The sequence below is a fragment of the Vipera ursinii genome (genome assembly GCF_947247035.1).
Source record: "Vipera ursinii genome assembly, chromosome: 15".
NCBI classification, from domain to species: domain Eukaryota; kingdom Metazoa; phylum Chordata; class Lepidosauria; order Squamata; family Viperidae; genus Vipera; species Vipera ursinii.
Window position 1 is genome coordinate 8,477,926 of NC_139528.1, and position 12,634 is coordinate 8,490,559.

The 12,634-nt window shown below is 47.7% G+C and overlaps 2 protein-coding genes across 3 annotated transcripts in view; one reads left to right on the top strand and one right to left on the bottom strand.

Annotated features, from left to right (window-relative positions):
- The window catches only part of COPA (COPI coat complex subunit alpha), a 48,926-nt gene extending 44,713 nt beyond the window's left edge, over positions 1-4,213 (bottom strand). Inside the window, exons 1-3 of the mRNA XM_083374167.1 lie at positions 4,080-4,213; positions 1,337-1,450; positions 417-490 (exon numbers count right to left, since the gene is read on the bottom strand). Of these exons, the coding sequence (XP_083230293.1) occupies positions 417-490; positions 1,337-1,450; positions 4,080-4,119 (228 nt within the window). The 5' untranslated portion in view covers positions 4,120-4,213. The remainder of the gene's footprint in view (positions 1-416; positions 491-1,336; positions 1,451-4,079) is intronic.
- A 166-nt stretch (positions 4,214-4,379) lies between these two features.
- The window catches only part of NCSTN (nicastrin), a 29,087-nt gene continuing 20,832 nt past the window's right edge, over positions 4,380-12,634 (top strand). For both annotated transcript variants that reach the window (XM_083374203.1, XM_083374204.1), the window contains exons 1-4: positions 4,380-4,518; positions 8,209-8,313; positions 9,686-9,809; positions 11,141-11,259. In XM_083374203.1, the coding sequence (XP_083230329.1) occupies positions 4,401-4,518; positions 8,209-8,313; positions 9,686-9,809; positions 11,141-11,259 (466 nt within the window). In that variant the 5' untranslated portion in view covers positions 4,380-4,400. The remainder of the gene's footprint in view (positions 4,519-8,208; positions 8,314-9,685; positions 9,810-11,140; positions 11,260-12,634) is intronic.

Consider the following 12,634-nt stretch of genomic DNA (forward strand, 5'->3'; position numbering starts at 1 on the left):
TGTTAAGTGGATCGCTGCAGTTGTGAAATTAGTTTACACAGCTGTTAAGTTTCCTGCCGACTTTGCTGATCAGAAAGTCGTAAAACGGGATCGCGTGACCCTGGGACTGTCATAAACAAGGACCAGTTGACAAACATCTGAATTTTTGATCACTTGACCGGGGGGGGGGGGGATGCTGCAATGATTGTGTAAAAAACGGTCCTAAATCACTTTTTTCAGTGTAAGTTTGAACAGTCGCTAAACGAACCGTTGTTAAGTGAAGGACCACCTGTACTCAAGGAAGAACAGCAGCTGCATGGGTCAATTTAGAGAGGGTCAGTCCAACCACCATCCTGCTTCCCTCCACAGGATTTTAAAGAATTCCCCATCCCCTCATAAACTGTCCCAGCCCAACCACTCCCACCACCTACTATTACCTTGATTTTATAGTCATCCCCTCCAGAGACAAAGAGCGGCTGTTGCTTGTGGAAATCGATCCCTCGGACAGGTCCTGGAAAGCAAATATAAAATACTCAGAGTCACAGAGAAATCGAGAGAGAAGAGGTAAGGCTTTTCACTCATTTTTCAACTGCTTAGCTCAATCCGGCAAGAGCAGTATTTTCCCCCTACTACTTGTGCTTTTCCTTTCTTTTTTTCCTTCTGGCATACTCTTGCTCACTCCTTCACTCTGTTGAATGAAACTCATCTGCTACAGGATCTACTTTGCCTATCTAGTATTTTATTTCTCCAGCTCTGCAGAATCAATCGTGGTGTCAGAATCCATTTATATCACATTCATAAATTTAAGTTTAAAACATTATCCCCCCCTTCCCGGATTCTGCCATCTCCCGAGGAAGGAGGAGCGGATGTGGATTCAGCCTGCCTTAGGTTATTTCAAAGACCAAGGAAACCTTTTGAACTGGGGGAAGAAAGGGGAGGGTTAGGGAAGGAGGCATCTGGCCTGTGTCTCCATTTGAATCTGTAAAGGAAGAAGGCAATAACTGTAAAAGATCCGAAGTTCCCTTTTTCCCACGAAGGGATGACACGAAGTAAATGATGGGGGGCTGACCAAATGGGGTTGAGGGAAGGGGGGTTGAACCGGGAACTCTTTATAAAGTTTCAATCTGTAAAACAATACCAGGTCCTGTCTTGCATTTCCACAACCAAACATGTCCTAGTAAAAATTCCTTTTGGACTAGAACTGACTCCAAGAGTTTTTGTTTTCCTAAGACGTGAATTGGGGTGGGTCCTGACACGTGGGCAGACTTGGTTCCGTCCAATTAGATCCAGCAAGGCAGCCTCTCACGTTTTAGAGGCAAGCGGCTCGGCTTACGTGCACAGTGTAAGCATCACTTACCATCATGTTCATCAAATTTGTCAATGAGGGTGCACATCCGGTAGTCCCAGAGCTGGATCACCCCATTGTGCAAACTCGTAAGGATCCAAGGTCGTTTAGGATGGAAGCTCAGCCCTGAAAACAAAGGTAAAAACTATACGTGTTTCTTGGAAGTCAGCTGCTGTTTTTATTTTCCACAATGCATGCAGAAAACCTTGACCGACAATCGTAATGGAGCCTTCCCACTATCGTTGTAATTTGTGATGGTCATAAAGTGGGTCACCACATGACTGGAATCATTTTATGACCTTGTTTGTAGTGGTTGTATCTAGCTCAGCGACAGCCATGGTTGTTCATAATGGGCCATTTTTGCTGAAAACCGGAAGAAAATGTCGGGTTTGAGCAAAAACATCCTAAAGCACGATTACATGACCCATGAGACCCAGCAAGCAGACATAAATGCAGGCTGGCTACCAAGGGTCCATGTGACTGGGGGGTGGAGAGACCCCTGGACATCAGAATTGGGTCGGAAATATCTTAGGGCGGGGTCTGTTGCTGTTAAGCAACTGGTCATAAACCAAGGAAAATTTACAACTTTCCAGTGGAGAAATCTGATGGGAGCAGAAAAGTGTCTCTTTGAGTAATGTTTTCAGTAACTAGCTGTGCCTTTAATTAAAGTTTCTAGTCCTTTGAAATGACAAACAAAAATGTGAAATTCTGATAAGGACTGGTTCAGACAGGCCAGAGGCAAGATCTATGCACAGCTTTGAACTTTATGTTTTCACCTATATATATCAAGTGATTTTTTTTCCTTTCTAAGGGCCTCTCACCATATATCCACGGAAGACCTCTCCTTTTACTTACGCATAAATAAAGAGATATTTGAGCCTTGGTGGAGCAGTGGGCTAATGCCTCCTTAAGTAACACCAGCTGCCTGCAATTAGTGCAGGTTCGAGTCCCACCAGGCTCAAGGTTGACTCAGCCTTCCATCCTTCCGAGGGAGGTAAAATGAGGACCCAGATTGTTGGGGGCAATTAAGCTGACTTTGTAATAATGCCGCTTGGGGGGTGTATGAAAGCCCTAATAAGCAGGCATATACATAGAATGAAGGCTACTGCTAAGCTTGTAAGCCGCCCTGAGTCTTCGGAGAAGGGCGGGATATAAATGGAATTAAAATAAAATAAAATAAAAATTGATCTAACTTTCCGGCTTGGATGCAAAGGACCACCAGGCTAAGAACCTTGTCGTTGTTTACAATTAACAAACCAATCACTTAGCTCAATTTTTCCCTAGCTTAATACAGTACTGGCATTTTCTATAAACTGTGCCAAGACTCAGATGAGGTTGGATTCCCACAACACAGGTCAGGTGGGTAATAACAGATGACAGTATGGTTTATGAGACCAGCCAATGAGAACTCTTAACTTTCTATTAGAGCTTTCCAAATTCCAACAGCAGTGTCTTTACTCTGCACATGTGCCCAGTGCCCAAAACACATAACTTTACATCTGTTCTGATACCTGTAGAAGCAAGAACTTCTAGAACATAGAATTCTAGAATGCAGAATCATAGGGATGGAAGGGGCTTGTAATCCAGCCTCCTCCTCAAGCAGACCCTCTATCATTTCAGACAAATGGCTGTCCAGTCTCTTCTTAAAAACCTCCAGCAATGGGGCACTCACAATTTCTGGAGGGAAGCCATTTCACCAATTGTTTTCACTGTCAGGAAATTTCTCTTTAATTCTAGGTTGCTTCTCTCTTTGCTAAGAAGCAAAGTCTCTTTGCTTCTTGTCCTGCCTTCGGGTGCTTTGGAGAACAGGTTGGCCCTTGTCTGGGACAGCCCATGAAATATTGGAAGACTGCTATCATGTCGCCCCTAGTCCTTTCTTTTCAGACCCAGTTTCTGCAAATTCTCCATGATATGTTTTAGTTTAACCGTCAGTGTTGCTCTTCTATGCACTTTTCCTAGCGTCTCCACGTCTTTTTTGTATCATTTTATTGTTTTGATGCTTGTAATGGTTTAACGGTTTTATAGTTTTACAATTATGAGCCGATGCAGAAGTGGCTATAGAAATTGGGGGCGGGGGGGTAATCATTTTACTATGCTAGAAATTTATTCAATTTCTATGCACGGAGGCAACATTTTGTCATTGGGAAACCCAGCCAAGAATACTGCCTTCCAACCACCCGGTGAATAAAATCTTTCTATGCGTGAAACTTAGGGGTTTCGAATCTTCTGTAAAATCTGCTTTAGAGGGATGTTGATGTTTTGTTTACTGCTTTGTTGCAGCTAGCCTTCTGGAGCGCTGTGGGGGGGGGGGGGGGAAGGGGAGGATTTCAACCGAATAACCCCGTGTTTCTCAAGCTGGGCCACTTGAAGATGGGTGGACTTCAACTCCCAGAATTCCCCAGCCAGCACATCATGGGTGCCTGGGGAATTCTGGGAGTTGAAGTCCACCCATCTTAAAGCAGGCTGGCTGGGGAATTATATTTAAGCAGGCTGGCTGGGGCATTCTGGAGCTGAAGTCCCTCCTTTTTGAAGCAGGCTGGCTGGGGGATTCTGGGAGTTGTAGTCCTGCCACCTTTCAAGTGGCCCAGCTTGAGAAAGACTGGAATAGCCGAAGACAAAACCAGACCCGCCTCTTCTGCTGCCAATGCACCGGGGCAGGGTTCAACCCCCACCCAGGGGCCCTGACTGGGACCCCCACGGCGGCTTTCCATGCCCCGCCCTCGGCACCGCTGCTCCACTGCGGCGCCCGGCCTACCTTTCACGCGGGCCGATTTGGTCTCGAACTTGGTGAGCATCTCCGCTGCGCCCGTCGCCTCTTCAGCTGCTGCCGCTGCCGCCGCCTCCACGTCACCGCTGCCGGGACGGCGCCCACTCCCGCACTTCCGCTTCCGGCTAGGTACCAGCGATAGGGAAAGAGCGGCGCGGGTCTAGCGCTCCCTATCGGAGGAGGAGGAGGAAGACGCCAAGCCGACGCTCTGCTCACGGCAACCGGAAGCAACCGCCGCCCGGAACCATAGAGAAGGGCCCGCCGTGCTAGAGAGCCCAGCCTGGGCAGGAAGCGGAAGTTGCCGGGAAGATGGCGGCTATTGAAGAAGAGGAGGAAGCGGCCCCTTGCAGCGGCCGGAGGATGAAGGGGAGGGCGGCGGCGGCGGCCTGGCTCCTTCGCGGGATCGTGTTGTGCGCCTTGGCGCCCGGTGAGGCCCTCTCGCGCGGGGAGAGCGGGCTCGGGGCCGTCCGGGCCTGGTGGGGCGGAATGGGGGGCCCGGAGGGCGGGGAGCGTCGGCCTCGTCGCGGCGGAGGGTCGTCCCCGAACAGTTGGCCGCCGGAGGGGCTGGACTCCAGCTCCCATGATGCCCACCTGGCACGGCCTGGGTGTTGAACAAACCACGAGGGTCTTTACAGGGCCCCCTTCTAGGACAGGGGTAGGCAACCTCGGCTCTTTTATGACTCGTGGACTTCAACTCCCAGAATTCCTGAGTCAGCTGACTCAGGAATTCTGGGAGTTGAAGTCCACGAGTCATAAAAGAGCCGAGGTTGCCTAGCCCTATTCTAGGAGGCAAGCTGTGACTTCGGGCCAGTCCTTCCCTCTCCCCGCCTCTCTTTCTCGCCAGCCTACCTCGCAGGGCTGTGGTGGTAAAGGAGGGGAGGAGTATTCGGTATATTTACAACTTGGGTTGCTTATAAAGTAATAGGATGGGACAAGATTCTGATAGCTGGCTGGCTGGCTGTGATAGAAAGAAGATGGATGGATAGATGATAGATACAGACAGACATAGATGATACAGGTAGAAGATAGATGGATAATGGATGATAGATTTCTTAGAGATAAAAAGATGATAGTGATAGCTAGTTACGTAGATAACTAGATTGCTACTTTTGGTAAAGAGATAATAGATGATAAATAGATGATAACTGATATGAGATAAATTGGATAGATAGATAGATAGATAGATAGATAGATAGATAGATAGATAGATAGATAGATAGATAGCAAAGGGTTGGTTGGACCTTTTATCCTAAGCCAAAAATTAGGCCCTCCAAAGGGCTTTGTACAAATATAAGGCACTTCCATCCGGGCTGATGGGATCTGGAGTCTTTACTGATGTTGCGTTTTCAAGCATCTTAATTCATTCTTCAACAAAGTGACTAAACTAATAGGCCAGCGAAATGCTGTGGACGTAGTATACTTAGACTTCAGTAAGGCATTTAATAAAGTAGGCTGCAACCTACTCCTTGGTAAGGTAGAAAAACATCACTACCAGATGGATCTGTAGTTGGCTGGCAAGCCATATTCAACAAGTAGGCCTCAATGGCACTACGTCCACGTGGAGAGAAGTAAGCAGTGGGGTACTACAAGGTTCCGTCTTAGGCCCAGTACTCTTCATCATCTTCATGAATGACTTAGAAGGAGAACTCATGAAATTTGCAGGTGACACCAAACTGACAGGAATAGCCAACACCCCAGAAGACAAACTCAGGATCCAAAAAGATCTTGACAAACTTGAACAATGGGCCCTGTCCAACAAAATGAGTTTCACTGTGGAAAAAAAAGCAAAGTTTTACATTTAGGCAGGAAAACTCAAATCTACAAGTACAGACTGGGCGAGAGCTGGCTTAGAAACAGTAACTGTGAGAGGGACCTTGGAGTCCTAGTGGACGATCACTTCACCATGAGCCAGGAGTGTGCAGCAGCAGCCGAAAAAGCTAATACGATCCTGGGTTGTATAAACACAGGCATAGAATCAAGATCACACCACTTTATAAAACCCTAGTAACATCACACCTGGAATACTGCAGCCAATTATTGGTCACCATATCACAAAAAAGATGTTGAGAGTTTGGAAAAAATTCAGAGAACGACTAAAATGACCCAATGCCTGGAAACTAAAACACAAAGAATGGCTGCAGGACTTCGGTTTGGCTAGTCCACAGGTAGGCAACCTCGGCTCTTTTATGACTCATGGACTTCAACTTCCAGAATTCCTGAGTCAGCTACGCTGACTCAAGAATTCTGGGAGTTGAAGTCCATGAGTCATAAAAGAGCCGAGGTTGCCTACCCCTGGGCTAGTCTAAAGAAAAGAAATAGGGAAGACATGATAATAGCAGTATTCCAGTATTTGAGGGGCTGCCACATAGAAGAGGGGGTCGCTTTATTCACCAAAGCACCAGAGGGCAGGACAAGAAACTGTTTGGAAACTGATCAAAGAGAGAAGCAACCTGGAAGTAAGGAGAAACTTCCTGGCACTGAGGACAATTAACCAGCGGAACTGCTTGCCTCCAGAAATCGTGGGCACTGCATCACTGGAAATTTTAAATAAGAGGCTAGACAGTCACTTGTCTTGAGATGGCGTAGGTTCTCCTGCTTGAGCTGGGGGCTGGACTAGAAGACCTCCAAGGTCCCTTCCAGCTCTATTCTATTCTAAAATTCCTTTTCTCTTAGCAGGATGACAAAGGCAAATTGGCTGAGCACAAATCTATACCTTGGTAACTGACTGAAATTTAGCTTTTCTTTTTTTAGTAAAGAAATAGCTTTAATACTGTAAGTAGACTGTAAATAATGAGGCTTAATACTGTACTTAATACTCTAAGTGGAATGTAAATAATGACAAAAAGGCAGCTGGTGTCAGTTACAACTTGCACAAGTTGAGGTATTTGTGCTGTAATCAGTTGTTTTGATACATGCATTTGGTCATGGAGGGAATTCCAGGGAAGAATTTATCCCCTTTGCTTCAGTTCTAGTTTTATGTCTCCAATCTGGGCAAAATCTCAGAAATCTTTATTGCTCAATTTGTAGAGTTATGACACAAGATTTCAGGTTCTGCTTAATGGTTGATTTAAAGCTGAAGTCTCCCTTATCCAAATGAGTGCAACTAATTATGCTGTTAATATTTTTATTTACATGGCTGTCCTATGATAATATTAGCCCACATCCCCCCCTCCCCCCAGCTAGGAGCTTTCTGTCCACCCTTCTCATTTCTTCAAATGCTATAAGGCAGTGGTGGCAAAGCTATGGCACGTGTGCCAGAGGCGGCACTCAGAGCTCTCTCTGTGGGCACGTGTGCCACCGCCACTGCCTGGAGCAGGAGCCCCGCCCAGCACAGAGGAGGCGAAGAGGCCAACTTGCAAGCTCGAGCAGAGGTGGTAGAGCAGAGGTCACCAACCATTGTCGATTGGCGGACTGGAAGAAAAGGGCGGGGAAGCATTTTACATGCGTGCATGCGCACGCGGGGCCGCAAACACGCACGTGCTGCAAATGGGGCGGGGCCAGTGTCTGCATGATACTAGCACTGCCCTGTTCTTACATGGTGCAGCGCCTCGTATCTGCACCCCGTGGCACAGCGGTGGCCGTTTTTGCGCCTTGCAGCACGATGCCCCGTTTTTGCACCCCCAGTTTTGGCGTGTCAGAGGGAGCACTCAGAGGTGCTTCCCTGCCCCCCCCCCCCCCCGAGGGCACCAGAATGCTGATGCGGCCCCGGCACTTTGTGATAAATAAGTGGGTTTTGGGTTGCGGTTTGGGCACTCGGTCTCTAAAAGGTTCGCCATCCCTGCTATAAGGAATGGAGATGGGCCTAAGGCAGGGGTCTCAAACTGCCGGCCCATGGGCCGGAAGTCGCACCCACCCCATTGCCAGCAATGGCAAAACAGTCCTGATACATTACGCAACGTCACGTGATGACACGGGTTTGACATGCCTGGCCTAAGGCAAGGCATTGGACTTTGTAATCAGCTGCTGTAAATTCTGGCGGTTGAAATCCACCAAGCCTGTATGAACCCTTGGTCAATCTGGTCTGCCTTGCCAGCACCAGAGCAGGATATTCCGGTTTTGTAGTAACTTTTTTTTTCTTCAAAAAAATATCCTATTAACTCCCTCACTTTTTGTGCAGATTTAGGCTGGTGCAACTCTGTGGAGAAGAAAATCTACATCCCACTGAATAAAACAGCCACCTGCGTCCGTCTCCTGAATGCCACTCATCAAATAGGCTGCCAGTGTGAGTGCTCTGTTGAAGGAATATTTCCTTGGGGGGAATGCTGCCAGTCACTCATGTCTGATAGTAAATAGGCCAGGCAGGTGTGGACCACAGGTAGGCTACCTGCAGCTCCCAACCCATTTTGCTGGTCCCCAGAGCTCTCTGCATCGTGCCAACAGAGTTCCAAAGCACAGAGGCAATGTACGACAGCAATGCTTCTATTCTCTCTTTTTATTTTTATGAATCTTGAGACCCCATTCGCCGCTTGTGGTGCCTTCTAATTTCACTACACAAATTGAGCCCAAAGTCTTCGTTGGGTGAATTTTCTCCCACTTAACGTCCTTTCTCGCCACGGTTGTGAAGTGCATCGGTGCAGTTAAGTTAACGATATGGCGGTTAAGTGAATCTGGCTTCCCCCTTGATAAGGTTGCAAAAGGGGATCATGTGATTCTGGGACACTGCAACTGTCATAAATATGAACCAGTTGCCAAGCCTCCAAATTTTGGATCACGTGACCCCGGGGATGCTCCAATGGCCGTAAGTGTGAAAAATGGTCATAAGTCACTTCCCCCCCCCAGTGCTGTTGTAACTTTGATTGGTTGTAAGTCAAGAACCACCTGTAAAATGCTTTATAGTGAAAATTGCCCAGGGGTAAAGAGAGTGTTTTGTGAACATAGGGATGCAAACCCTTCAAGATCCTGTATTGTTTGGGGCTGAGCAAAGCCAGCCTTTGTTTAATAATTCCGGGGCTGATTAGGTTATAGCTGGGGCAGTGCCTCATCAGTAGAAAGGGCGCTACTAACAACTGTGATTCATTTTCTGTATTTTAAAGAATTCATAAAATGAGGGTCTTGACATTTGCAGAGGCAGCTATTTTGTCCTTTGCCCCTTGAGCCTTGGTGGAGCAGTGGGCTAATGCCTCCTTAAGTAACACCAGCTGCCTGCAATTAGTGCAGGTTCGAGTCCCACCAGGCTCAAGGTTGACTCAGCCTTCCATCCTTCCCAGGTAGGTCAAATGAGGACCCAGATTGTTGGGGGCAATAAGCTGACTTTGTAATAATGCCGCTTGGGGTGGGGGGGCGAAAGCCCTAATAATAAGCAGGCATATACATAGAATGAAGGCTACTGCTAAGCACATTGATTTGTGCTTCTTAGATTGTAAGCTGCCCTGAGTCTTCGGAGAAGGGCGGGATATAAATGGGATTTAAAATTAAATTTAAAAAATTAAATGGGGACAATTGGCCAGTTTTGGGGAGAATGCCTTACTTAGCCTCGCAGGGGCCTGAAAAGAGCCCCCCCATCACGGAAGGGCCCTGGAGAGAGGGGAGGGCAGCCGCTGGTTGTGGGTGTGCGATTTCTCCCTCTGACGTCCTCGACCTCTCTCTCCTCACAGCCTCCATGAACGGAGACACCGGAGTCATCCACGTGGCAGAGAAGGAATCTGACCTGAAGTGGGTGCTGTCGGATGGCCCCCACCCGCCTTACATGGTGCTGCTGGATGGGAAGCTTTTCACAGGGTAAGTGGGAATTTGCCTCCTCCTCCCCCCCCCCCCCCCCAGAGAAACATCCCAGGAAGAATTTGACCTCCTTTTTTCTGAATCTGCAGCTTCTGGAGAAAACAGCTCGGAAGAGGCCAAACACCCCCTTTCACTTTAGCATCACAGCCCCAGGAGATACTTGCTAGCTGCAAGGAAAAACATGCCTTCCTCTCTTGGCACCTGCTGCTTTGGTTTAAATCACTTCTGCTTCTGTTTTTCTACTTTTCCAAGCAGAAGCAAGCCAGGATCGCACGCGATATGGGAACTAGAGCTCTCTTGGTTTCTTAGCTGGGCTCTGCCACACCTTGGGGTGAATACAAGCCACGAATCTGTGCTTGGTTGAATTCAGCTGCTGCCCTTTTGGGATGCAGCATAACAGATACAGCTAGTCCTTGCTTTATGTCCACCTTTGGGACCAGAATTTCCACAGCTAAGCAAGGCAGTTAAGTGAGACCTGTCTAATTTTACCACCTTTTTTTTGGCCGCTGTTGTTAAGCAAATCCCTGCGGTTGTTAAGGAAATCACAAGGTCATTAAGCAGATCCATTTCCCCCCCCCCTGACTTTGCTTGTTGGAAGCTGGCTGGGAAGGTGGCAAGTGGCCATCGCATGACCCTCCCCCCCCTTCCCGGATGCTGCAAGTGTCTTGAATACATGCCGGTTGCCAAGCAGCCAAATTTTGATCATGTGACCGTGGGGGTGCTATGAGGGGTCGTAAGTGTGAGAACTGGTTATTCAGGTGGTCCTTGACTTACAACCGCAATTGAGTCCAAAATTTCTGTTGTCCTGTTTTACAACTCTTCTTGCCACCGTTGTTAAGTGAATCAGTGCAGTTGTTAAGTTAGTACCATGGCTGTTAAGTGAATCGGACTTCTCCGTTGACTTTGCTGGTCAGAAGGTTGCAAAAAGGGATCGCGTGACCCCCCTGGACACGGCAAACCGTCATAAATCTGAGTCAGTTGCTATGCATTCTCAGTTTTGATCACGCGACCACGGAGATGCTGCAAGTCCGTAAGTCTGACAAATGGTCAGAAGTCGCTTTTTTTTCAGTGCTTCTGTAACTTAGAACTCTCGCTCAGCAAACTGTTGTAAGTCGAGGACTGCCCGTAGGCACCATTCCTCTCTTTCCAGTCACTTGAAAATGCTTCTGGGCAAACGGCAAGAACGGAACGACACTCGGAAACCTGTGATCTGTTCCGTGTCTGTGGGAAACAAGACCGCGTTGCTGTATTTCATCCCCTTGGTGCTCTCGTAGCCGATAAATAACACCCTGCCTGCGGTTACATTTTCCCCCGTGTGGTTCTTTTAACAGGCAGGTGATGGAGAAGCTGAAGGGCAGCGCTCGGATTGCAGGCGTGGCCGTGGCCATCTCCAAGGCCAGCCCAACAGAAGGTTTTTCTCCTGGTCTTCAGTGTCCCAATGATGGTTACGGTGAGGATGAAGCAAGCCTGGCCTCTTTAGAGGTTTCCAACTCATCTCTTCAATCCTTCTCTGGGTGGCCTCCGTGCTGGCTGATTTCTGATCCAACTCAACAAGAGCAGATCATTTCGGGTCCCTTAAGACAGAATCATTTTCTTTAAGTGGACTTCAACTCCCAGAATTCCCCAGCCAGCAGAGCTGGCTGGGGAATTCTGGGAAATGAAGTCCACAGATCTTAAAATTGCCACGGTTGGATACCCCTGAAGCAGAGAAAAGCACGTGTCCAATTTTGTTTCTGTCTGGAGGAAACTGCTTCTGGACTTTTGCTCCAGACAGGGGAAAAAACATTAATTTTGTTTTTAGGTTTTGCTGTCCATTTGTTGCTATAGGAAGGGCTGGTGGCTGTTAAGCTGATGCAGTAAAAAGTGGCTGTAATTCTACTCTGTCCTTCATTGCGCTGAAAAAAGATTGGAAGTCGACGCTGTATTACCCATCATTTTTCCTTCCTGTCTCCTTTTTTTCCCCCCACCACTTTCCTGCTATTTTCATTTGTGTTATGTATTCTTAAGTTGAAAAAGAGAGAGCGGTCACTCTCTTCATCATCATCATCCTCATCTGGCAGAGATTTGGGCTGAAAAAATCTGTCACTGCTAAGAGGAACCTTTATTTTTTCTTTCTTTTTTTTTTTTGGCAGCTCTAACTTTTTATTAATCAAAGATAGCAGTAACAAAAGAGTTTGGGGCATTTCCTTTACATCTGAGCTCTTGGCCCACTTCGAAGCCCGCACTTGTTAAAGGAACTTTAAAGACAAAAGCAGAACCTTTGCGGAATAACAAACAGTTGCAAGGAAAGATGGGGGGAAACCCCAGAGCCCCCCCCCACACACACAGAAAAATGGGCTTCGGTTACTTGCCGCCTCATCCTGCTGAGGTTTCCCAGATCCATAACTTGTCTTTTTTAAAAAGGGGAGTGGGGGGACACGGTTCCTCTCCTCGTGTAATCCGAAAGGCTGTCGGTGTCCCGGGAGCTGAGTGTACCGTGGAGATTTAAGATCCCGGGAGATGCTTCTAGATGTGGGGGGGAGCCTCGTGTGCGGAAAGTCAGGCAGCTGGAAGTGTGATCCTGGAAAGGAGACAGATAACAACAAGCCGACGGTTGTTTTTCCTCTGCTGTGAAAGGGCCCCAGGATACGGTCACAATCGCTGCCATTGTTTAAGGCACATGATGTTGGTCTCGCAAGTAGGAATAAAGTCACGCTGATTCGGAGGAATGTAAGGGCACCGCTGGAAAGTATTCCAGCTGTGGAACTCATAGGCTGGTTTGCAGTATTTCCTCCCTCTCCTTTCCTTCCTTCTCTCTTCTTTTCTTTTCTCCTTCCTTCTCTCCC